The sequence below is a fragment of the Syzygium oleosum genome, unplaced genomic scaffold (assembly GCF_021117445.2).
Source record: "Syzygium oleosum isolate NSW1041296 unplaced genomic scaffold, Sole_v2.1 Sole_v2.23, whole genome shotgun sequence".
Lineage (NCBI taxonomy): Eukaryota > Viridiplantae > Streptophyta > Magnoliopsida > Myrtales > Myrtaceae > Syzygium > Syzygium oleosum.
In genome coordinates this window covers 1680436-1702691 of record NW_026607507.1, presented here as the reverse complement: position 1 = coordinate 1702691, position 22256 = coordinate 1680436, and the positions used below count along the sequence as shown (strand labels likewise).

At 42.2% G+C, this 22256-nt stretch overlaps 3 protein-coding genes across 6 annotated transcripts; all 3 read right to left on the bottom strand.

The window, feature by feature from the left end:
- Positions 1-930: 930 nt before the first annotated feature.
- Positions 931-3305, bottom strand: LOC115674841 (uncharacterized). Of its 3 annotated transcripts, none has more exons than XM_030597355.2 (6): positions 2909-3300; positions 2738-2791; positions 2168-2426; positions 1566-1854; positions 1382-1459; positions 931-1262 (listed from the first exon to the last, which is right to left on the bottom strand). In XM_030597355.2, the coding sequence occupies exons 3-6, from the start codon at positions 2395-2397 to the stop codon at positions 1212-1214; spliced, it is 648 nt and encodes a 215-aa protein (XP_030453215.1). In that variant the 5' UTR covers positions 2398-2426; positions 2738-2791; positions 2909-3300; the 3' UTR covers positions 931-1211. The 3 variants fall into 3 exon arrangements, with proteins under 3 accessions (XP_030453215.1, XP_030453213.1, XP_056177565.1); XM_030597353.2 differs by having other exon boundaries at positions 2168-2423; XM_056321590.1 differs by having other exon boundaries at positions 1212-1348; positions 2909-3305.
- Positions 3306-11456: 8151 nt separating this feature from the next.
- On the bottom strand, positions 11457-13058 carry LOC115674629 (uncharacterized). Of its 2 annotated transcripts, none has more exons than XM_030597085.2 (2): positions 12249-13056; positions 11457-11816 (listed from the first exon to the last, which is right to left on the bottom strand). In XM_030597085.2, exons 1-2 carry the CDS (start codon positions 12999-13001, stop codon positions 11694-11696), a joined length of 876 nt encoding a protein of 291 aa, XP_030452945.1. In that variant the 5' UTR covers positions 13002-13056; the 3' UTR covers positions 11457-11693. The 2 variants fall into 2 exon arrangements, with proteins under 2 accessions (XP_030452945.1, XP_030452946.1); XM_030597086.2 differs by having other exon boundaries at positions 11659-11901; positions 12249-13058.
- A 1938-nt stretch (positions 13059-14996) lies between these two features.
- Positions 14997-20608, bottom strand: LOC115674628 (5'-adenylylsulfate reductase-like 5). Its single transcript, XM_030597082.2, has 4 exons — positions 20067-20608; positions 16718-16899; positions 15848-15972; positions 14997-15706 (listed from the first exon to the last, which is right to left on the bottom strand). The coding sequence occupies exons 1-4, from the start codon at positions 20244-20246 to the stop codon at positions 15282-15284; spliced, it is 912 nt and encodes a 303-aa protein (XP_030452942.2). The 5' UTR covers positions 20247-20608; the 3' UTR covers positions 14997-15281.
- Positions 20609-22256: the final 1648 nt, after the last annotated feature.

The following is a 22256-nucleotide window of genomic DNA, read 5'->3' as shown; positions in this document are numbered from 1 at the left end:
TCTGTCTGGCTTCTGATCGAAAAGGCGAAGTTGCTGATCCTCCAGTCGCCTTCTTCCTCCTTTCCTTCTCTGTGTTTCTTTGACACTGGATGCGCGCTGGTTCTCTTTCCTAGTGATCTCGATCCCTTTTCCTTTTGACCCTTTCAAAATGGCTATGAGTCAGGTCTCCCTAGTTCTGGGTTCCTTCGCCACCGGGTTATGGCCTTCCACCAACCCGGCCGCCAGCGACCACTTCCTCTATGACGAACACCATGATGAATGATTCCCATCATCAAGTAAATGAACTCAGAGGCATCTGTCATACAAGAGCAACTTCCAACGCCGAGAAAATCACAACAGCTTCTTCAAAATAAAGGCAAAATCAAGAATCCTCCATAAAAGCTAAAAGAACCTCGAAGTCAGCCGGACGGCCACGACTTCCCAGATTTTCACATCTCAAATTATGGTGGAATTATCACATGACAATGACATATGCAGTAAACTAAAGTTGAATCATTCAATGATGAGTCCCATAAACTAAAGTTGAATCATTCAATGATGAGTCCCATTGAACCTCCCCACCAGATTCGACGACTAGAATTCACTTTTGTACATCTATTAAGTACACTCGATAATTTAATAGACATCTACGAAACAAGTTGCCAACTCAGCCGAAGGAAGGCAGCAAATTCAAACGTAAATTGCCGAACTTCTGCCAACACACCGAGACCTTAGCTTAGCATTGACAAACGACGCAGGCTAAGGACCAAATGGATCTCCTTTCCTGGTAAAAGCAAAGAAACTTGCAGCAAAGAAAAATGCAATTCAACTTCCAACTTTTTACAATTTCAAAGGCCAGGCTGCGGCTTGCACTAATACAACAACTCGGACTTCCACATCCGTTCATTCAGAAAGCAAAATACATTGCACATCATGAACGTGTCGAGAAGATGAACAAATTAAAATTTAGACACATTTCAATAGCCACCGGAGCAAAAGCACGAGGCTCTCGGCATCGTCCTTTTTTTCCCCATGGTGGAATCATCCCAATGACAAAGAACAATGAGTCAAAATTACAGGGCGATGAGACGATCGACCACTCTCGTCGCCTTAAGATGGAAGACGACTTACTTTACAAGCACAACATATACACTAAGAACTCTTCCACTTCGCTCCATAACAAATCCTCAAACCATTCCGTCATCATTAAAAAAATCATCCATAAAACAGACTCACTCCGAGTCACTTTCCACATTACCCATGGCCTTCAAGCCCCTTGGTCTCTGCATCACAAGCACACAGACCAATCAGCGAGGAAAACGAAGGAAAGGGGTGAATTAAGCATCTAAACAATAACAAACTATATTACCTTCTTTTCCTTACCAAAAAAAAACTATATTACCTTCTTTAAATTCTTCTTCTCCCTCACTTCATATCTTTCTTGCGACATCTCAGTCAACCACGCCCCCGGACTGACCAACTGCCAAAACCCCACAAAATGCAGAACAAAATTAGCACGGAAACTTCAGAATAAGGCTGAATATATCAACTCCAGGAACAATAAGGGCTTCTTGCAAGATTCTTACAAGTAATGTTCTTTGGATGATCTTGGCCCTCTTTTTAGGCCTCTGGGGGGGCTTACACCCTTTCATGGCAAGAAAGTCTTCTTCTTTCTCTTTGCTCGAAAGAGCAATATACAGCTTAGGCCAAACCAGCCCTCTATCTTCTATGTTACCATTCACGTCCACCGGAACCTTCCCATTATCATCCACACCAGCCGATCCTCTCGTCGAATAGTACCGGTCCTCCTTCTCCGGCGACGCCAACTTCGGGTTTTCGTTCAAGGTAGACCGATGCGTTGTCCCATCAGAATTCCTGTAACCCAACAGAACAACTATGAGCACTGCAGTCCTCATACTTTCTTGATTTTAACCAATTTCATTTTCTCAGCCGACAATCCTCACCTTTCTGCCAGAAGGAAAAGAGAAGTAAATTTCCTAAAAAATTTATACGATTAATTGACTGCATCAGATTTTAAGATATCTTGCATTTCCTGGAAAGCAAAGTGAAAGTTGAGCCACTCGTGTTGAAACCCTATCTCAAGTTCTTCTCCACATGCCAAACCAATCTCTCGAAACAGCAAAATCCGTAACGAAGCGCAGAAGAAAAAACTCAATTTCCTCTTCACCTGGTGAAGCGATGTGCTTGAAGATGCGAATTTTCCTTATCAGCAGCCGCCATGAAACAGCGATCGACCTGGGACGTAATTTTCCGGCGAATACCGCCGCTGAATTTGTGGGAGACTCCAGACTCTTTGCCTCTAACGCATCTGAGCCGCTTCCTGTTTCCCCACTGTAGGAGAAAATCAGGCTCCGATGCTTTAAGATCGCTCCTTTGACCCTTATCTTCCTTCTCCATTTCCACAACCCAACGAAGGAGACCACCTTCTTTGATAGGCCAAAACAAAGGGAAAAAGATTAGCTTTTCAGAGAAGAGCAAACTAGAAGCAAAAGACCCAGGAGGGAGACGATGAAGCTAAGCAGTTTAAGCTCGGACGCGCGTCAAATTCGCAGTTTGCCCCAACTATCAAGGCAAACCCAGAAGCCAATTTCGAAATGAACGATGGAACTGTCGGGAAAATCACAGCTAGAAGAAGAAGAAGAGACCAATTGGCCAATTACTTTGCAAAAAATTCAGATGCCAAGAGCGAAAGCGGGTCGAAACTCAAACGTCGAGTTAGAATCCGGAGGCCGAGTACCTTAAACGATCCAGATGAAGAAGGAAATCCACAGCGAGGAAGTGCCCAGTTAGCCTGCAGCCGAGAACTAAGGACTTAGAGAGAGAGAGAGAGAGAGAGAGAGAGACAGAGAGAGAGAGACAGAGAGGTCGGATGTGAGAAGGAGAAGGGAGAAGAAGAGAGGCATCTTACAAGGAGAAAGCCGTAGTAGGAGAAGCAAGCGCATCCAAAAGCTCAACGAGTTTTCTCGGGGAAAAGATGGGAGAATTCCGTCAAAACAAACACGACCCAGATCCTCTTTCCCCCTCGGCGTTGCTCCAAGAACTTGCAATCTCTGCCCCTCTGCCTCTGCCTCTGCCTCTGCCTGTCCTCTTCGTCAGCCTCTTGGACGTCCTCTGCTTCTCTCTCTCTCTCTCTCTGTTTTATCCTGCAACTTCTTGCTGTTCCCCTCTCTCTCTTTTTTGTTCTCTACTTATTATTGAAGCTACCCGTCTTCCCGTGATGGGAGAATTCGACGGTGAAGATTGAAGAACAGGAGACGGTGCGAAAATATGGGGTCCTCGCGCTCGTCGCCATTCCGCTGATATTGCATTTTCTTTTGACAGAGAGACAGAGGGTACAAAGGCCCTTGGCCCATTCCATTCCGACAAAAACAAATGGAGGGGTCGGGGAGGAAAGGGGTTCGAGGCACCGGGTAGAGGTGATCGGTTCCGAGATAACGTGCTTATCCTGTTTGGCCCATTCCATTCCGACAAAAACAAATGGAGGGGTCGGGATTTAGGGAAATGGTAAAAAAAAAATTTGGGTTTTTTTTTTTTTTTTTTTTTTTTTTTTTTTTTTTTTTTTTTTTTTTTTTTTTTTTTTTTTTTTTTTTTTTTTTTTTTTTTTTTTTTTTTTTTAAATTTTTTTTTATTAATAATACTTTTATTAAAAATAATTTTTTTATTTTTTTTGGCCATGGCCGGTAAAAAATTTTATTATTAATAATTTTTTTATTATTTTTTGCCATGGCCGGTAACTTTTTTTATTAATAATATTTTTTTTTTTTTTTTTGCCATGATCGGTAAAATATTTTTTTATTAAAATATTTTTATTGAAAATATATTTTTATTTTTTTGTCATGCGCAGTCGCCAGTATAACTTGGTAAAATATTTTTTTATAAATATTTGTTTATTAATAATATTTTTATTGAAAATATTTTTTTATTTTTCTTGCCATGGCTTCAGTCGCCATATAGCCAGTAAAATATTTTTTATTAACATTTTTTTATTAAAATATTTTTATTGAAAATATTTTTTCCTTTTTTTTGCGATGGCACAGTCGCTGGCCATGGTGATAAATTTTTTTATTAATAATATATTTTTTTATGGCCTAGTCGCTGGCCATATTTGTAAAAATAAATTTTTTTCATGTCCGGTAAAATATTTTTTTATGAATAACATTTTTATTAAAATTTTTTAATCTCGCAGATACGGCGAGAGGTGACCTGTGGATATTAGAAGCTACATTAAAAATCAAGAAAAAGAAAAAAAAATTTGATTCTCTTTTGTTCCGAGTCAAAATCTACTTTTTTTTTATTCTCGATTACATTCTAAAATTGATTAAGGGATCAATTTTTGGCAATATTGTGCCGGGCAAAAAATTTTAACAAACGGATTTACTTTAACCGGTTCTAACAAAAGAACAGAATCAATATCTTATTTGTGATTGCAAACAGCCCTAAACTGATAGATCCTCGAACTGAACTGACCGATCTTTTTTTTTGTTTAATTACTTTATTATATGGCAGAAGTTCTCAAATTGAAACATCATAATGGCCTGCTTATGTTGGACTTGATCCAAGAGATTTTGTAGGATTTGGTTTTGAGCCGGTTCAAAACTAGTTTAACCCAATAACTGGCCTTGAAGACGGTTCAAGGCTAAAAACCGAGAACCGAACTGTTCAAGGCAGTTCCCATGTTCTTTTCTATCTCGAAAATCGAACGGCTTGGAACGGGCCAGATAAGGCCAAGTCGATTCGGTTTTTGGGTTGAATCGGGCCGGTTGCTCATTCCTAGTAGTGGTTTGCGGCTCTTGCCTTGGTGCTTAATTTCGAAAGGGTCACCAAGTTGGTTAACGCTTCACATGAAATTTGCTCCTTATGAAACATTCTTAGACTCAGGAATAGAATTGGCAATTTGCGCCAACTTGTCATCATCGAATTTGTGTTTCGCGTCATCTAAAATATCTCAATTTTGCTTTCGTATGTCAAGCGCTTGGAATTGCGTTGATACCGCATCAATTCACGTCGATGCATAAATTAGGCGTGCCATGTCGTACAACGTTATATTCGGATGTTTTCTTTGTAATTCGTATTTTTTTGTCCTGTTCTATCTATGCACGCCGTGTATCATAGGCAAATCAATGCCCGATGTCCGATGTTTGTAACTCGTTGAATACCCAACTGCATCATTACATAATAAGAAACAAACAAATGTCATTCCTCGTGCTGAAACATTCGTCAAAGGAACGATCAGTTCAGTGAAAGTCTAAATAGTTACAAAGAAGGCTTGTGCCGATTGCACATACATCACGTGTAAATCTAAGTCCTGATTATTCAAAGTCCCGTTTTCCCGGTATTTCATATGACCCGATGTGAGGCTCGGCCCGATAGACATTACGGAGACTTAGCGAGCACCTCGCCGAGTTCACGAGGATGGCGTCCGTACGTTGCAGCGCGAGCTTCCGTCTTCCTAAGCGATCGAGCCACCACGAAATTGGTTTGCTCGGCTAGTTGGAGATTGTACATCGATTTCCTTTGTTTTCACACGAATCGAATTATGCATGGATGGATGTCGAACCGGTCCAAAATTCGAAGGCCCGATAAAAGAGTAAGTTATGGCTACGGTCTAATTTGTAGTAACGAGAAAATCATTTTGAGGAGAAACTGTCCAAACACACTCAATAGTCAATAAAAACGTACAATATGTTCTCTCTGCATTATTGCTCCGCAAATTCTGGGATGGACCGTCGTTGATTTCTCGCATTGTTTCCCTAGCGGGAAAGAGAAGACTCAAAAAAGCGGTGGTTAAAGGCAGATAGAAAAGGAAGAGCAGCCCCATCAACCCTCAGCTCAGCTGGTGGTGAGCTGTATCACACCCACACGCCACGCAGGACAAGAACGCCATCTCGGTTGGCGGCGCCGATATATCGTCCCACGCAATTACTTTCCGGGGCACGAGCGAGAAGACTCGATTACTCGAAAGTAACGTAACACGTCCAGAAAACTTTATTATTTCGGGTTAATTAAATAAAAAAGCATCAATTTTAGGTCGAAAGACAATTCTGATCCGAATTTTTTTTTATCTCGTAAAAAAGCACAAACTTTCATTTAAATCACAAATTTGGCCCATTAATTTTACGTACGAAGATACCCTTGTTTGAGAAAAAAATTATGGTGGTGGCGCAGCGAATCTCTTCATGGCGTCTGTCGACGGGCGGTGGTCTATTGTTTGATTACGACAAACGACGAAGTTTGGCGGAAAGATTCAATACGGAGATATTTTTGACTTGGTGAAGTGAAGGAGACGAACAGGTTTCTGGTTATTCTTAGCTGTGGTTTAGAGAATAAGACAATGAATAATCTTTAAATCAGGTCAATCACGTGGATTTATTCTTCAGGTGGAATAGTCAAGTTGGAAAATCAATGGTTTTAAGTCAATAAGGGTCAGATTTGGGATTTAAGTGAAAGTTGGTGCTTTTTACAAGATAAAAAAGTTCGGGCGGAATTGTCCATCGACCTAAAATTGGTGTTTTTTACGGGACAAAAAAAGTTCGGGCCATAATTGTCCTCGACCTAAAGTTGATCTTTTTATGGAGCAAAAAAAAGTTAGTAGAAATTGTCGTAGCGCAAAATTGATGTTTTTTGGAATTAACCCTTATTATTTTGGATAATTCATGACAGTTTATATACCGGTGGTGGGATTCAAATGAACTTCCGAATCCCGAGCTACGAATCCCTCGACGACCCAGACGCAGGACGTCACCCCATTCGAGGTTGACCCTCTAAATTTTGAATCGGCTTCGAGATTGAGCTACTCAGTTATCCTGTTTAGTCAAAGCATGGGCTACTTGAGTACCTAAGACGGAGCAGAGTACCCGGCGCTGAGCATGCAAACCGAGTCAAGTCAAGTTCAAGTCAAGTTCTTAGTATCAACTTTTATTAAAAACGATGAATGAATATATGATGGATGATCTCGTTAGGATGAATGCGATTCATAAAAAGTTAAAGGAAGGCAATGGTATCATCGTTGGAAAATATTTTCCAAAAAAAATTATTTTCAAGTTACTTCCGAACATCTGAATGTATTTCACAAATGATGTGGAAGTCGTTTTCCGACATATGTTGCTGGAAAATTACGAAACATGCATTTGAGGAAAAGTCTCAAGTATAACTCCGTATAACTCCATATCCCGGGTTCAGGCACTAGGGACTCAAGCTCGATTGTTAGGTCTTGGCCTAGGCCTGAGCAATTGCGAGGGACCCGAGCACAGGTGCTAGGATCTCGAGCCTCGCCTCAAGGGACTCTGGTAACAATGCCGAGGTCCCAGCTTGTTGTGGACTTGGGCCCACTTAAGGGGAACCAAGCATAAGCATCGGTGACCTGAGTGCAAGAGCAAGGTAACTGGGCTTGGCTGCCGGGCTCTCAAGCCTAGTGTCACGGACCGTAATTTTCTTATACTCCTGTACCCTTGTAAGTGAAGCTTGATATCATTATAGTGAAGAGTAAGTGATGCAGAGAAGATGATACAATTGGGTCGTCAGAATGGCGTCATGGTGGTTTGTGTTAGGAGTTCTAAATTAGAACGATTTTACCCTTAGGAGCTCTGAAGGTGGGGTTGGCCTCCCGTGTACAAATTGGTTGGAAGTTGATGTCGCTCTCCTGATGAGACCATGACAGGCCGAAACAAGTTGTTGTGCCCAAAGCGTTTTGTGTGTCTCGCTCGAGAGACTGGATGCCCGAGTTAAGTTGAGCGTGGTACGATCCAATACGAAGATGTGATTCACTGTACTGTTCTTCAGAACAACTATAGAAGGAAGGCTGACCTGAGTCTTATCGGAGTCGCCAAGTGCCTCACGGGCTATTCTGCGGCCAAAGAACTGCCAGCTTGTGGCACTAGCCTCAAGGAATCTAGGCTCGGCCTAGGGAGATCTAGGCACGTCCTCAGTGGACCAAGACACAGGCGCTGAGGTTTGGGGCCTAGCCGCGAGGATCCTACACGCGGGTGGTAGGGTCTCGGTCTCATCCTTGGGTGACCGTGGCTCGACCGATGGGGACTTGGGCCCGTCCTTGGTTGCCGGGACCCGGGGGTGGGCATCGGCAACCCAAAGTGTGAGTGCTTGGTATTTGGGCCAGCCGCATGGTTTCAGGCACAAGACTTTGGTTTGGCCTTGGGGACTCGTGCCCTGGCATCGGAGTCCCGAGCCCGGGTGCTCAAATCCAGTTGTAACTAAAAAATTGAGTTTTAAATCTTAAAAGTGAGTCATTTTTCCGAATTTAAGCATAGTTTTTCATTATCTAAATCTAATTGCCTGAGCATTGAGAGAGAACTATGTTGGCCTCCCCATTTTGATATCAATCGTTTATGCCTCCTTCCATATTAGGTCCATTCCCACGCGGCTTCTACATTTATTCTGATCATAATAAATTGTTCTCGCTATTTAAACAGGTTAATACCACAAAAAATCTCAAATTATGCCCATTATAACATATTTACCCAAAATTATTTTTTGTGATATCAAAAACCCCAAACTATGCACTTTGTGACATATCTACCGTCCGTTACAATTCATCGTCTTCTCCAAGAAAAAATTGCACTGTTCAATGTGTTCGAAGTTACTGTTCATCGCCTTCTCACTCGGCCGAAGCTCTTCCGAAGCTCGTCCATCGCTGCATATTACCGCTTGGACCTCCGGGAGCTTCGTCGTAGTTGCCGACTATGGCGGCCGCTCAAGCTCGAAGCTTTAAAACCAGAAATATTTACACAGGCTGGCACTTCATGTGTTTTTTGGGTATTGTAGGCCATCAGAGAACCGTACCTCCAGTGAAGCTCAAAATTGCCATACAAATTCAAAAACCCCACATCATCAGAAGTTCAGAACAAGCTTCGAAGAAGCAGACGATGCAAAAACTCAAACTTGATACCAAATCAAGCCACCCACAACACCGCCTCAAGCAGCATAAAGAAAATTGAGAAAAACCCAAACGAGGAAAGCCGGGGGGCATTTATTAATTTGCGTTCGAAGAAAGATAAAAACTCGTGGTTGATTAAAGGTAGTGATTCTTGATAAGAGCTGAAGCAAGGAATTCGTACCCGAATGTCTTTCTTAATGTCGTCCCATCGTCGTCGTCTTCCTCCTCCTCCTCCTCCTCCGATCGAGCTCCCATCAATGGCGTTTCATGCGTCGATCTTCGCCCGGACCCGCGCTCTCCTCCACGCCGTCCGCAATCCCCCTCCTCACTCCGTCCAATCGATCACCACCTCCGCCTTCCTCTCTCAGCAGCCTCAGCTCTTTGAGCTCGAGCGGCCGCCATGGCCAAGCTTCAAGCACAAGCGGAGCGGCCATGGCCAAGCTTCGAGCTCGAGCGGCCGCCATGGTCGGCACCCGGAGGTCCAGGCAGCAATGGGCAGCGACGGACGAGCTCCGGAAGAGCTTCGCCCGAGCAAGAAGGCGATGAAAAGTAACTTCGAAGACCATGAACAGTGCAATTTTTCTTGGAGAAGACGATAAATAGTAATTTTGGACGGAATTGTAATCAAGGTAGATGTGTTACAAAGTCCATAGTTTGAGATTTTTGGCGTCACAAAAAAAAAATTTGGGGTAAATATGTCACAATGAGTATAATTTGAAATTTTTAGTGTCAAATTTTTTTTTTTGAAGTAAATATGTTATAAGTGATATAATTTAAAATTTTTGGTGATATTAACCCTATATTTAAACAGTATCTGTTCGTCTTACTTTGAGGAGACATAAATATAATCATGATGCTTTATCTGCTTCAATATATTTAATGGGGTTGCTAACTTCACGTGTCTTTTGGTGGATACGACATTGCTTGTGTAAACTAATCAAAGACGCGAACACCTAAGCTAGAATCAGTGTTCGACCAAAAAAAAAAAAGAAGCTAGAATCAGTGCCAGGCCCACTTTTAAAGCCGGAGGTTAATGAAAGGGAATGGATATGCATAATTGGTTGACATTATCCTAGCTGCTTGAATAAGACTTTAAAGTTTGGATTAAGTACAGCATTAGGTATGGGTTTATAATGTTCCGGGCAACAGCTAGTACCTATTCCTAATATTTCTTTATCTCCCCAAGTTTGCCAATCCTGCCTAATCCGTATTGATCACAAGTTCCTTGCCATTACATAGAATTTTAGGCACACACTGCAAGATGCAAGTACAGAAACCTGTCAGTGTTTGGGGAACAAGACCAATGCGAAAGCTCTACAATTTCAGGGAAAATGTCCCATAAAGCATAGCGTTTGTCCGGTATAACTACGACCGTGCTATGGTTGTGCCGGGTCACAATTTCGCCTCGAAGGGCTTAACTTGTTTTGATAATATATCGAAACCAAGCGAGACAACTTCATAAAAAGCTGTTCTGATTATAAGAATTTTGCTAAACACCTTGTGTTTGTACCCACTTTCAGAACAGAAGTGTAACTGTCATGGAAAGACTGTACCAAAAAGGCTCTCTCGGAAATTGTGGAAATATAACGGGACCAAATCAAACATGCTTTCTTTGTTCACCGTCCCTCCTAAGTCAATATATCTAGCTAAGGAAATGATGGGTGATTGCCATTTCCGATTAATCAAGAACATCCGAAACCGATTCTCTTGTCTGCCTCTGAATGTTTGCTCATGTCACGGGCCATATGCCATCCGATCGGGGCAGATCGAATGGGATTGCCAATGACATGGGGTTGTCCTCTTGCAATCCATCGCTTGATCAAACCAATCTCTCAAAATCCTGGTGGAAACCCCATCGTCATCACCTTTTGACAAGGAGACATTCAGAAACATTTAACTTGCACCATAAAGACAGCGAGGAACCAGTTTTCTATGTGGGTCATGGACATCATGGCTCAATTGAAGTCCCTTGTTTGGATTAGGGTCACCTGTTCAATCAGTCACCATCTCTATCGTGGCCTGGCATTAGAAAAAATATCTTCGATGGTCGAGACTGACCCCGCATCTATGACCCAATAATTCAATAGAGCAACCATCATCCATCAAAGTATTAATTTTTCGCATACAACTGCCGAGGCTAGACCTTGAAATTATATAGTGCATGATTCTCTTTCCATTTAACTAGAAGTTCACTGCTAATCCAGAGTTTGGCCCACAGGATTGGTGCAAATCCTACACTCAGCTAGCTATATTGTCGTACTGCCAAAACATTAATCAGTTGAATAATTGTTCCGACGAACGGCACAAATCAAATGCCGAGCATGCCCTTCGTACCGCGCCATGGTAAAACATCCCACTCGAGATTTACTTTGTTAATCGCAACCACAATCCCATGGTGGTTTCGTGACCCGAAATTATCAAAGGAGATTCATCCACTCTCACAACGAAGATGCGATTATCGACTCATGATAATGGATCAGTGAAACGACTGACCTAACGACTCTAGGCTCCGTCAAATTCATGACATAAACCACCATAACAGCTTATACTAATTAGTGTTGTATCATATTCAATTATACACAAAATATAATAATAAATAAGGAACCCATCATCCAAAATGCAGATAAAAGTAAGGATCTTTAAGTGCATATACACTAACAGATAGAGAAGACCCTACATGGTCAATCTGGTATAAGGAGAATCTGCATTGGCAAAACATACTAGAGAATAGAGATTGTGGACCCTAACGAACCTCGTTCAGGAATCTCTTTTGTGCAAACCAAACCGATGTGGCAATTTCTCTTCAAATGCCAATGCCATCATAGTAACCTCCGTAAGTTATGTGAGCCCTGCTCAGAGGAACCCCTCTCGCTGCTGAAATTGCTCCGTTCAGCTTGGTTGCCTGATGAACCACTTCCTTAATTCTCTGCAAATCACATGTTGAGCTCCTCAGTGTTTTTTTCTTTGGCAAAATCAGGCCTTTTAGGCTTTGGTTTCAGCTCCAAAAGTTCCTAAGATTGGGAATTGAGAAATAACTAATGGCATGCACCACCTGGAATTTGAAAGAAAACATGTTTTGTTTTTTCTTTGGGAAGGCTTCTTGAGCACTAATTTCACAGTTAATACGCTGTACATATTACTTTTCTTGGCTGATTTAAGAAGATTGCAGATCATAGAATACCGGGTTTTTGATGAAAGTCCCATGTATGATTCACTTGTTTTAGCAGCATATCAACCAGAGAAAGCTCATGCAGACATCACCTTATTGGTGTAGCACTTATAAGATAAGGCCAAAAGGACAGGCTTCCAACCAGTTTTTGCATGAAAGAGTGCTCAATTTGGGGAAATTTTGCCGCACCTTGTCATCGGTGTAGATCTGAAACCGATGCTTCTGATTCCGCTGGCTCTGTTTAGCCCTCTGGCTTCCAAGAATGATGATGCAGACAGTAGCAGCAGCGACACCGAAAGAGCAGAGAGCTCCAATCCCTGTGAAGCCCCATTTCCATATGTTCAGACCACCTCTATTCTCATCCCAAGCGGCCTCCTCTGCATCACTATCACTGCCCTGTTGCTTCTTGGTCACGCCCACGACATCTCTGGCGGTGACCTCGTGCCTCTTTCTTGGAGAGCAAGAACTGTCAAGAACTGCCTCGCCTTGAAAGGCTCCGGCATCAATCTGGGGCACAACGATTCCTCGAGTGCCGGACCTCGGCGAGTCCATTTTCATGTCGGCGAATTCGGGTTCCGTCATCTTCTTGAAGAAGACTTGGGAGACCATGTCCTGGTCAGCTTCCTCCAGTCCCACGGCCTTACCGTCATCAGGAGGCTTGATCATCTTCTCGGTGATCAGGGACGGGAGCTTGATCTCCACGGGCACCTCGATGATCTCCCTCATCAGCCTCTCATCCGGGGCCGGCGGATCGAATTGGATCGGCACGGGGACGACCCGGCTCGGCGCCTTCGGATTCGGGGACGGGCACCGGAAGTAATCCATGTTGAAGACACTCTTCTGATCAGGAGGGGGGCCGTGCCTCCTGGAGAAGACCTTGTCACCCTCATTGAAATCAAGATAGCTATCGACAGGCAGCAACTCCCACTCATCAAGATCCATTTTTTTTTTTTACAAGGGGAGGGGGGGGACTCCTTAATGGGAAGGGGGGGGGGTACTTGGTGCTGTGGGAGAGAAGGTTAATATAAAAGAGTGCTGCTTCTATGGGGGGTTTGATTTCTTTTGCTGCCGACCCTTTGGAATTAATGAACCAAAGGGAGGTGGGTTTGGGTTATATCATGGAGTGTGACGTGGAATTCGAGTGAGAGAGGAAGCCTCCCCAAGATTGGTGTGTGTGTGCGTCCTCTTGCACTTTGGACTGGGAAGATTGAATCCAATTAGCAGGGAGGGAGGGAGGGAGGGAGGCTGGATGATATGACAGGGTCTGAGGGGAGTGCTTATCCTTCCATTGAGTGGGACAAATGGAAGGTGGTCCGTTTGGGCCCCACGTTGAGGAAAATTTCGTCTTTGAAAAGTTCTTGGATGTGCACCTTTCCATTTTCAACTCCTCGTCCCCCCCCAAAATATTAACCATATTCTTTTTGTGGGATATTTTCAACCAAATTGCCTTGGTCCATTAGATTTCTGAGGTGTGCATGTCCTTAAGCAAGTCAGTCCTGCAATTAGAACATCCCCCAATCTGGTCGAAGTGCATAGCTTCAAACACACTGATCCAATTGCTTTAGGGCTTATGAGCAGATTCTAGAGATAGAGAGAGAGTGTCTGTTTGTCGGTTGCTTGGCTGAGGGTGCGTGGGAATGATAGGGACTAGGATGGCCTTTGGAGTGAAAAAGGAGTGAAAAAGAAAAAGATAAAAGTGAAAGTCCTCACAACTGTCCATGCCTCGGTATCTTTTTTGAGCTTTTTTTTTAGCAAGATTTGGTTTAATACTAAAAATATGATTGTGAAGAATGTTCTAAACTTCGCTTGGACGTGTCTCGCAATCTTTTTTGAATCTTCAATTCGGCAAGCATATGGACCCTTTTGTGACACAATTTATTTCCCTTTTTTTCTTTTCTCTCTCATTAACATCAAGAGAAATCGGATTTGGGTTCGTGAGATATAATTGGTAGAAGATCGGTGTCACATCCAATTCCCAATATGATTCTACGCATGCAGTTGAATAATACAGATCAATATAAATTAAGGGTCATGATTATACGAAGATGATTCCCATTTTTAACCTCGAGATCCAAGTCAATTCAATGGATCCAATCCCTGACTAGTATTTTCGCCAAAGGAAAAGGATCTTTTTATAGAATCTAGTTTCTTAATAGTCAACAGTTGCGTCCTAAAGTGTCGCTTGCTGCCATTTCAAGCAACATCAACATGTGTCTTGGCTCCTTGTACAGCCAACGGTTGCGTGCTCGTTTTGGTCGCTCGTGTTCCTATTACGTGCACTACCCAAGTGCTTGGCTTTTGCATTCTCACAAGTTTAACCCCACCGTCGCTCGTGACTGAAAATGAACCGGCCACGTCCCCCGAAATATGAAACTAGGAGAGAGTTTCATCTAACATGGCAAAAGCGATGCTGAGTTGTGTTTTCTAGAAGTGCAGATGTAGGTTTAATGTCGTCTGTTCGCTTTCTCTTTTCGTGGGTTTTCGACCGTCGCGCCCGCGGAGAAAAGAAAAACCTAGGGACTCATGTTAGGTGAATATGATATAATACGTGATGGGAAGATTGTTGAACATGAGACTTCATTGTCAGTTGTAAAGAAATAGGTTTCGAGACTAGAGGTGGTTTGTTTGGTCTGCCATCAAACGTCCAAAAGTCAAATATGAAGATTCCCAGAGATGCACGCAAGCTAGAACCATCAAGAATAGCTGAAAGAAAGGGCACTTCCTGCTACGACCGAAAGGTCAAGGAAAGCAGGGCCCTTCAACGAGCAAGCAAGCCGTGGAGCATCAGAGTTCAAGCTTAAATTCAGCCTGGTCAGCTGACCCAATTGAGTTGCTTCGAACCGAAAGGGAAAACTTGGATCCAGACTCAAGGAGTTAAGGTGCCGAAAGAGAGAGAGGGGGAGAGATCTGAAGCAGTTCAAGTGCATCATACAGATATGATTCGAAAGGGAAAATCATATACACAAAAGACAAAGCTGTTCTCAGATATACAATGCTCCGCTGGTTCCTCCCAAGAAAAAACAAAGAAGGGGCAAAACAAGGAAAACAGCTTTCGGCTATTTGGAGTATTCTAACATTAAAATCTCCACTCCACTTACAGATATTACATCAAAAGTGTGAGAGTGAAACAACCTGTCGCAGAGCATCTAATAAGTAGTTTGTAGCATTCTAGTTAGATTTCTCGACCACCCTCTGGCATATGGAGGCACGAATTCAGCCGTTTTAAGGAGATGATGATTTAGCCGATGAGGATTCGCCCAACGAGACAGAAGCCAGAGAAGAAGCCCAAACCCGGGCGCTCCTTGCCCTTTCGTGAAAGCTCCTGGCTTTGCCAAGTCTCACCTTTGTCCAAATCCTCCTCACGTCAATAGCATGAACCGCACGCCCCAATAACTGAGTTGCCTCGCCAAATATTTCCAAGTTCAGATGAGGAACATACGAGACACAGAAAGCTTTCAAACGTGACACAACTCTAGGGAATATGGCCATGAGTAATCTCAAACAAGAAAACAGCAGCGAGAGAGCCAGATACGGTTCCCTGTTTATGTTCTTCATCGACAGCACATCCTTGAAATGTGCTCTGGAACTTTTGCCAGTCTGAAGACCAGCTGGCTGCTCTACCATGACGGATTGTACAGGTTGAAGGCCTGTGTTGCATACAGAAGAAAAATGAGCATCCAAAATGTCACAAACTGAGTTCATTTTGTGCCAAAATTGGCTGCATCAAATAAAAGCTATTGGGTTAACAGCGCTCTATTGATAAGGGGCACTTCAATCTAATCATTTACCTGTGTTTGTCTCGTAAAATTCCACAATAGAGTCGAGAGTTTTTGGACCATGGTATCGCAACCTCGAAGTTTGATTCACCAATAATATAGATGGCAAACTATGGATCCCATATATTGAAAATACACTGCAAAACCAGCTCCGAGATAAGCACAAGAATAACTCGAATAAAAAAGCAAAACAAAATCCCTAATGCAGAAAACCCAGAAGGACTGATAAGAAAGAACCATGGACCTTTCTTATTGTTGACCATGTATCCTGTTGATAATACAAGACTGCGGCTACCATTTAACAGTTTAATAGAGGAATCAGCTTTCACGAATAATGACAAAGTATTTGACACAGCAATAGTATACTAAAAACCGTTACAAGACACAGTTAATCGAGGATGCATTTCAATTAAAATAGGTTTACTACTGTGATTTTCATGAAATCATTACTGTCTTCCTTTCAAATATCCCTTTATCTACCCACCTTTCGTGTCCTCAGAATGACTATGTCCTAACTTCTAGACATTACTTTATTTAATGTCTAATCGGTTTTGAAAACAGTCCAGTCTGTGGGGTTGTGTATTCTTGAATACTCGAGTAGTTTTTGACAAATCCCCCCAGGAGTAGCTACACTCTCTTAAGTTTGCCTAATGCACATAATACGAGCTTCCACCACAAAGAAAAGGTAGAACAAAGCTGTAAGCCTCATCTGTAAGAACTGTACTGTAAATAACAACCAAAAAAAGAGGGTGGGGTTGGTGTTCCCATCATGTGGCTTCAACTATATAATACCTATATCAATCATGTTCAAGAGAGCCTGGCCACACAAGATAAAACACCATTTTCCACAGTATAACTAGTAAAAACAGTATCAGCACAAACCTTGGCATAGCTGAAGATTGCTCGACTGCCAAATGATCTATTTGAGGGAACATGGAGCTAAGGGCTTCGTACATAGGCCATATAGACTGCGAAAACGGGCATGATGAAGCATAGAAAAGTACAGTAGTATATCCACTATGCTGTTTGGACATCAAAAAACTATCGAGGAAGTTCCCATCCACCTGAACACAGTAAAATAAGAGGTCGTATTAGTAGAACTCCAGACTCAGGACACAGTATTATTGTGAAGCGTCGGAATGAAATAATTGGGGCAAGCAGCATCCTGCCACAATCAAAGAAAGGCAATTCATGCAAGAGAAACTTGAGGAAGACGAAATAGGGGTTCTTCAGTATTTAATGCTGTGGATAAGATAAGATTAGAAAAGTAAGAAGACATGAGACCAAGACCAGTCTAAAGGTTACGTATGCAAAAGAGGGTGAACAAACAACCTTTATCTTCACTCGAGAATAAGAAGCATCGTTTCCAGATGCTACAATCTACTGTGGGTTAAATCGTGAGAAAGAGAAAGGGATTCATCTAAAGCCTTCTGAGTATGTTAAGTCCTCCACAAATACTAACCCACAAGAAATGATTAAGTGACCGTCCTTAATCTACCGTAAGATTAACAGCCTGTTCTGGGTCAAAAAAAAAATTTGTTGTGGGATCTACTCCTTCAAGAATTTGTGGATCACAACATGCTGTTTCTGTCACAGTGGCTCAAAGATTGTTGTGCTAGCAAAGCCCAACCCACAAATATAGCAGTTAATGAGTAAATGGACAAACGCAAATGAATAAATACGATGCCATACTTCTGGTGCTTAAACAGTCAATAAGAATATTCACACCGTAAAATATACTCACTTTATGTCAGACGCATTATAAAATACTCATATTTCAGCTAGCATAACAGTCGATATAATCAAACATGATTGAAAATCATTTGCTAATGCATATGAGTTTCCTTCTATTAAATAAACAAAAAAGACATCCAACACCTTTCGAACATCAAGGGTCTAACAAGGAATGTTAAAAGAATCCCAAGCATCTTGCTTAATGATTGTTCCCAAACAACGACAACCAACAATAAACTATGACCACTTATGAAAGCAATATTTAGGCATAAAAAAGGAGAACTACTATTTTAGATTCGTCTAGGTACGGGATTGTTTGGACGACAAATCAAACCAGATTATCGAGCAAGGCGCATAAGGTCATACCAATTGTGTACCAGAAGAAAGATTCGATTTCTATTTTAGCTTATTGTCCAACTAATCATTGTAAACAAGATTCCATCTGAAACACATCTAAAAAATTTCGCATGCTCGTGCTTTCTCCTCCACTCAAAACACACGAACTATTTGATGGGGGAACCAGAAGACAACTAATGGCAAGAATTACATTGCAGAAATTCATGTATGACAGAAAAATCCGCAGAATAAACACATGGGCACAAGTCCTTAAATAAATTGTCAGTGACAGATAAATCTATCACAAGCATTCTAAAGCTAAAACACTAATCTTGTCTAGATCCCATGCATTCCATTATAGGAAGACAAGCTTTGATGAACTGAAGCTATCCAATTTCACTGAAACAACAAGGATTCTCAAGCAGATATTCTGATCTGTCAAAATCTATGTTAGCTTCTTCACACTTCTCCTAGGTATACACTGACTTATATTTTTAATAATTAGGATTGAGGCATCCCACCTTAGGTAGGTAAACACCTGGAATTGTTTGTACTTGGTGGTGTGGGAATCAAACTTGTAAGGGGCACCTAATCCGCACATATAATTTGGCCTTAACCTCTGAGTCGATCCTATGGGTGTATCGACTAACTCATACTACCATGTCCATTCAACATATGAAACATCTCTGAGGAAGTTGATTGAGTAAAGTGAATTTCAAAATAATTTCTAATCATCCAAGTGAAGTCCTAGAAATGCCATTGATCAGCTGCTAGACAGCATCGTGAGTTCGTGACAAACTATTAGGATAAAAATTCGCTTCTGCAAGACAATGACAAGCATTCCCCGACATAATTACCGAGGGTCTCTCCAAAAGATGGCCTTACATATTTGATATTTCACAGAATCGGACTATTCCCAACATGGTCCTTTCTAACCCACCGTTCACCATTTAATTTACGACGAACTTAATCAGATCTTTGAGGCACACTGCCTGAGTCAGCTGTTCTCTCCTGTTTACTCTCCATCCATTGCCCGCCCTGTGTTAAAATATTCTTTTCTCGGTTTCTCCTTCGCAAAGAAAGAAAATCAAAGAAATCTCATAGTTTCTCCGGGATTCCGTGAAAAAGTCACAGATCTCATATAGTCATACAGTTTAGATGAAGACAACATTCACCAGTGATACATCAGATGTCTTCAAGTACAGGAGCAACTAAATGTAGCATGAAATCTATGTAGGGAATTCAGAATGATTCTTCCATCCTCTTTTTTCGTTTTTATTTTGTTTTTTTTTGGGGGGGGGGGGGGGGGGTGGTTTGGGTTGTGGCGGAGCTAAGAAAATTATGGCTATTTACTAACATTATAAAACAACGGCAAAGTTGAAACAGTACAGCATCAGATTAGAAGAAACTAAAGGTACATGAACATTAAAGATAACAATGACATAGCAGCTTCTATCTTGGGCATTTGATATGCCTATGTATGATTGCTAGAATATGATTTCTACCCTAAAATTACTTACCAATAAGACAGTGGAGAGCCTATGTAAACAAGCAAGAGCCCCAAATGTATATATGTGGCAAAAGTCCTTCCCACACATCTAATTATCACTCTCCAGTCTCCGAAGAAGTGAAGTGCGCAATAATAACATTTAACTGCTAAACCATTTAAAGTGTCCCAATAGATGCCTTCTACCAAGTCATTACACGAGTGCGAAGAACTGACCTTTTAAAGCAAAGAAACAATATCAAGATCCTTATTTTCGATAGCCCTTTCGTCAAGTAGAACTAAATCCGGCAGACTTAGGTTGGGGGAAAAAAGAAACACTGAAGCTCAAGTCAAGGCCCTCGAGCCACATCCAAATGACAGATTCTACCAAAGATTTCTATCATATCTCAATTACAATTATGTTGATCCTAGAATTATATACCATTCTCACCACCGAACACCAAAAGGAAAAGTCAACGCATTCATCCACAATCCAAAAGAAATCAGTAAAAATCTAAAGCCTCCCCAGAACAACAAATCACCAAGCCAAAATCAAACACCCCATCCAAACCAATCCTCACAACAATCACAACGCCGACCAACACTTCATCGGACGGGGGGGAAGCGCGAAAGGGAGAGCAAACCCGAGGCATCAAATCGAGCCAAACGACGCACCTGGAGAGGCGGAGAAGGCGAGATCGAGCCGGAGCACCGCGATTGCAAGCCAATCAAGAAAGGAGGAGACTCCCGGGGGCAAACGGGGGCCGGTTCCGACGACGCGAGCCGCGCCAGGAGGGGAGACAGCGCGCCGATGCAGACGAGGAGGAGCGAAGCCGCCACGGACGGAGGAGCCATTTGGAGGGGAGGGAGAAGGGTTCACGTCACGACACGACACGACACGGCGGTGGGAGGACACGATCACGACGACGACACGGGAAGGCGCAGAAGAGGCTGGAGGAGCAGGGGGAGGCCGAACCCAGCAGGAACCGACCGGGGACAAGAAGAAGAAGATAAAAAAAAAAAAGAAAAAATAAAAAAAAGGAAAATTCAAGAAGAGGAAGAGGGGGGGGGGGGGGGGTGTTGTCGGAAGCCGACAAGATGGGGTGGGGCTCTGGCCTCTGGTCTATCTTCTTCTGCCAGAAATGGAACGTAATCTGCTCGAATCCATTTGCTTCCTCTTCCTCCTCCCCTTCTTCCTCTTCCTCTTTCTTCTGGTTCTTCTTCTTCCTCTTCCTCTATCTCTCTCTCTCTCTCTCTCTCTCTCTCTGGCTGTTGGATAATTATCAAATGATTTTCTTTCTGAGAAAAAGGGGGGAGGTTCGTTTCAATTTATATTTATTTTTGTTTTTTTTTCCATTATTGCGCGACTGGCGAAATGAATTTAAAGATAATCTATTTTTCGAGCACCAAGCCGCCTCGCGAGGCGCGTCGGTGACGTGGCAAAGAGGACGCGCTTGGAAAAAGAAAAAGAAAAAACGGGATATGTACGCTAGAAGTTGTAAAATTTATCATGAAAATGCAATTGAATCTTAAAATTTGTAAAAAGTGCAATCGAGTCATAAAACTTATCAAATTGGTTCAATTAAGTCATAAAGTTAATACCATATAATTTACTAACGGAAAATGCTGACGTGTCTTATTTTATTATTTTTATTGAGACACGTGGCGATGATGTGACGTCCAACAAGCGTCACGCCAAAAAATGATAAAAAAATATAAATTAAATTATAAAAAGCTAAAAGTTAAAAAGAAAAAAGCAAAAAAAAAAAAAGAGCCACAGCTAGTAGGACGCTGCCACAGCTACAGAAAAAGTCCAGCGAAGGTCGCCTGAACCTTCCCAAAGCTTGAGGAGGGCCTGCAGGGCCCAATCGTGGGGAGGGCGCAACCCTCAAGGAGCTCATGTCAGTTGTAGCTGAACTTTAAGGAATGAGAGGAATCTTGGGTCCGTAAGAGCCATGTTGAAATTTGGAAACAACGTAACAAACATTGTTTCGATATTAAGAGCGGTTTGGATTGTACTAATACAAGCATGTTGGTAATCCAAAGAACGAATATCTAGAAGGGCCATGCAAGCAACAATAGGTAACTGTTACAGACTGTGATTCTCTCGTACTCCTATACCCTCGTGAGTGGTGCCTGGAGCTATCGAGTGAAGAGTGAGAACGTAGAAAGGATGAAATGCAACTAGGTCGTGGAAGTGGTGTCAAGACGGTTAGGGCTAGGAGTTCTAAGATGAAACGAATATACCTTAATAACTCTGAAAGCAGGGTTAGCCTCTCGTGCACAAACTGGTCGAGAGCTGATGCCACTCTCCTGATGAGGCCATGGCATCATACATAAATAAGATCTATGTGTTTTGCTTGATGGACTAGACACCTGAATTATTCTGAGCGTGGTACGATCCGATATAAGGAAGCTATTCGCCATATTGTTCTTTGGAAAAGCTAATGAAAGAAGGCTGGCCTGGTGTGAACAACGCACCAGGCGCCGTACGGGGCTAGAACTGCAGGCTCATGACATAACCCTTTTCTATCATGGAAGGATAGAACAAAACGGATATCGCCGAAATAAAGATGCGTATACCCTTGTTGTACCAATTAACAAGGAAAATCATAAGGTAATGGAGGGTAACAAAATGTTCTTGCTTAGTAGCAGGAATAAGATGCTGGTCGAATTGAGATGACTTGACATATTCCTTAACTTATCGGGGTGTATGTTTGATGAGTTGTTTGATGGATTGAAAAAGAGAGAAAGGGGGGGTTTGGTGAAAGCAGAATATGGATTAATAAGGGGAAGATGAGTTTTCGAAATTTTGCTATCTTCATTAAGGTATGAAACCTCGTAAAAATAGTCAATTTTATAAAC

Bases quoted from the DNA above. Each gene is read 5' to 3' on its own strand.
- LOC115674841 (XM_030597355.2), bottom strand. From the start codon at position 2,397: ATGGAGAAGGAAGATAAGGGTCAAAGGAGCGATCTTAAAGCATCGGAG. The intron at 1,460-1,565 runs GTAAGAATCTTG...GGGTTTTGGCAG, and splicing joins TCATCCAAAGAACATTACTT to TTGGTCAGTCCGGGGGCGTG. The intron at 1,263-1,381 runs GTAATATAGTTT...CTTGTGATGCAG, and splicing joins AGAAGAAGAATTTAAAGAAG to AGACCAAGGGGCTTGAAGGC.
- LOC115674629 (XM_030597085.2), bottom strand. From the start codon at position 13,001: ATGGATCTTGATGAGTGGGAGTTGCTGCCTGTCGATAGCTATCTTGAT. The intron at 11,817-12,248 runs GTGCGGCAAAAT...TGTGATTTGCAG, and splicing joins AGATCTACACCGATGACAAG to AGAATTAAGGAAGTGGTTCA.
- LOC115674628 (XM_030597082.2), bottom strand. From the start codon at position 20,246: ATGGCTCCTCCGTCCGTGGCGGCTTCGCTCCTCCTCGTCTGCATCGGC. The intron at 16,900-20,066 runs GTGCGTCGTTTG...TACTGTGTTCAG, and splicing joins CGCCTTCTCCGCCTCTCCAG to GTGGATGGGAACTTCCTCGA. The intron at 15,707-15,847 runs GTAAATGATTAG...TATGCAACACAG, and splicing joins ATTTTACGAGACAAACACAG to GCCTTCAACCTGTACAATCC.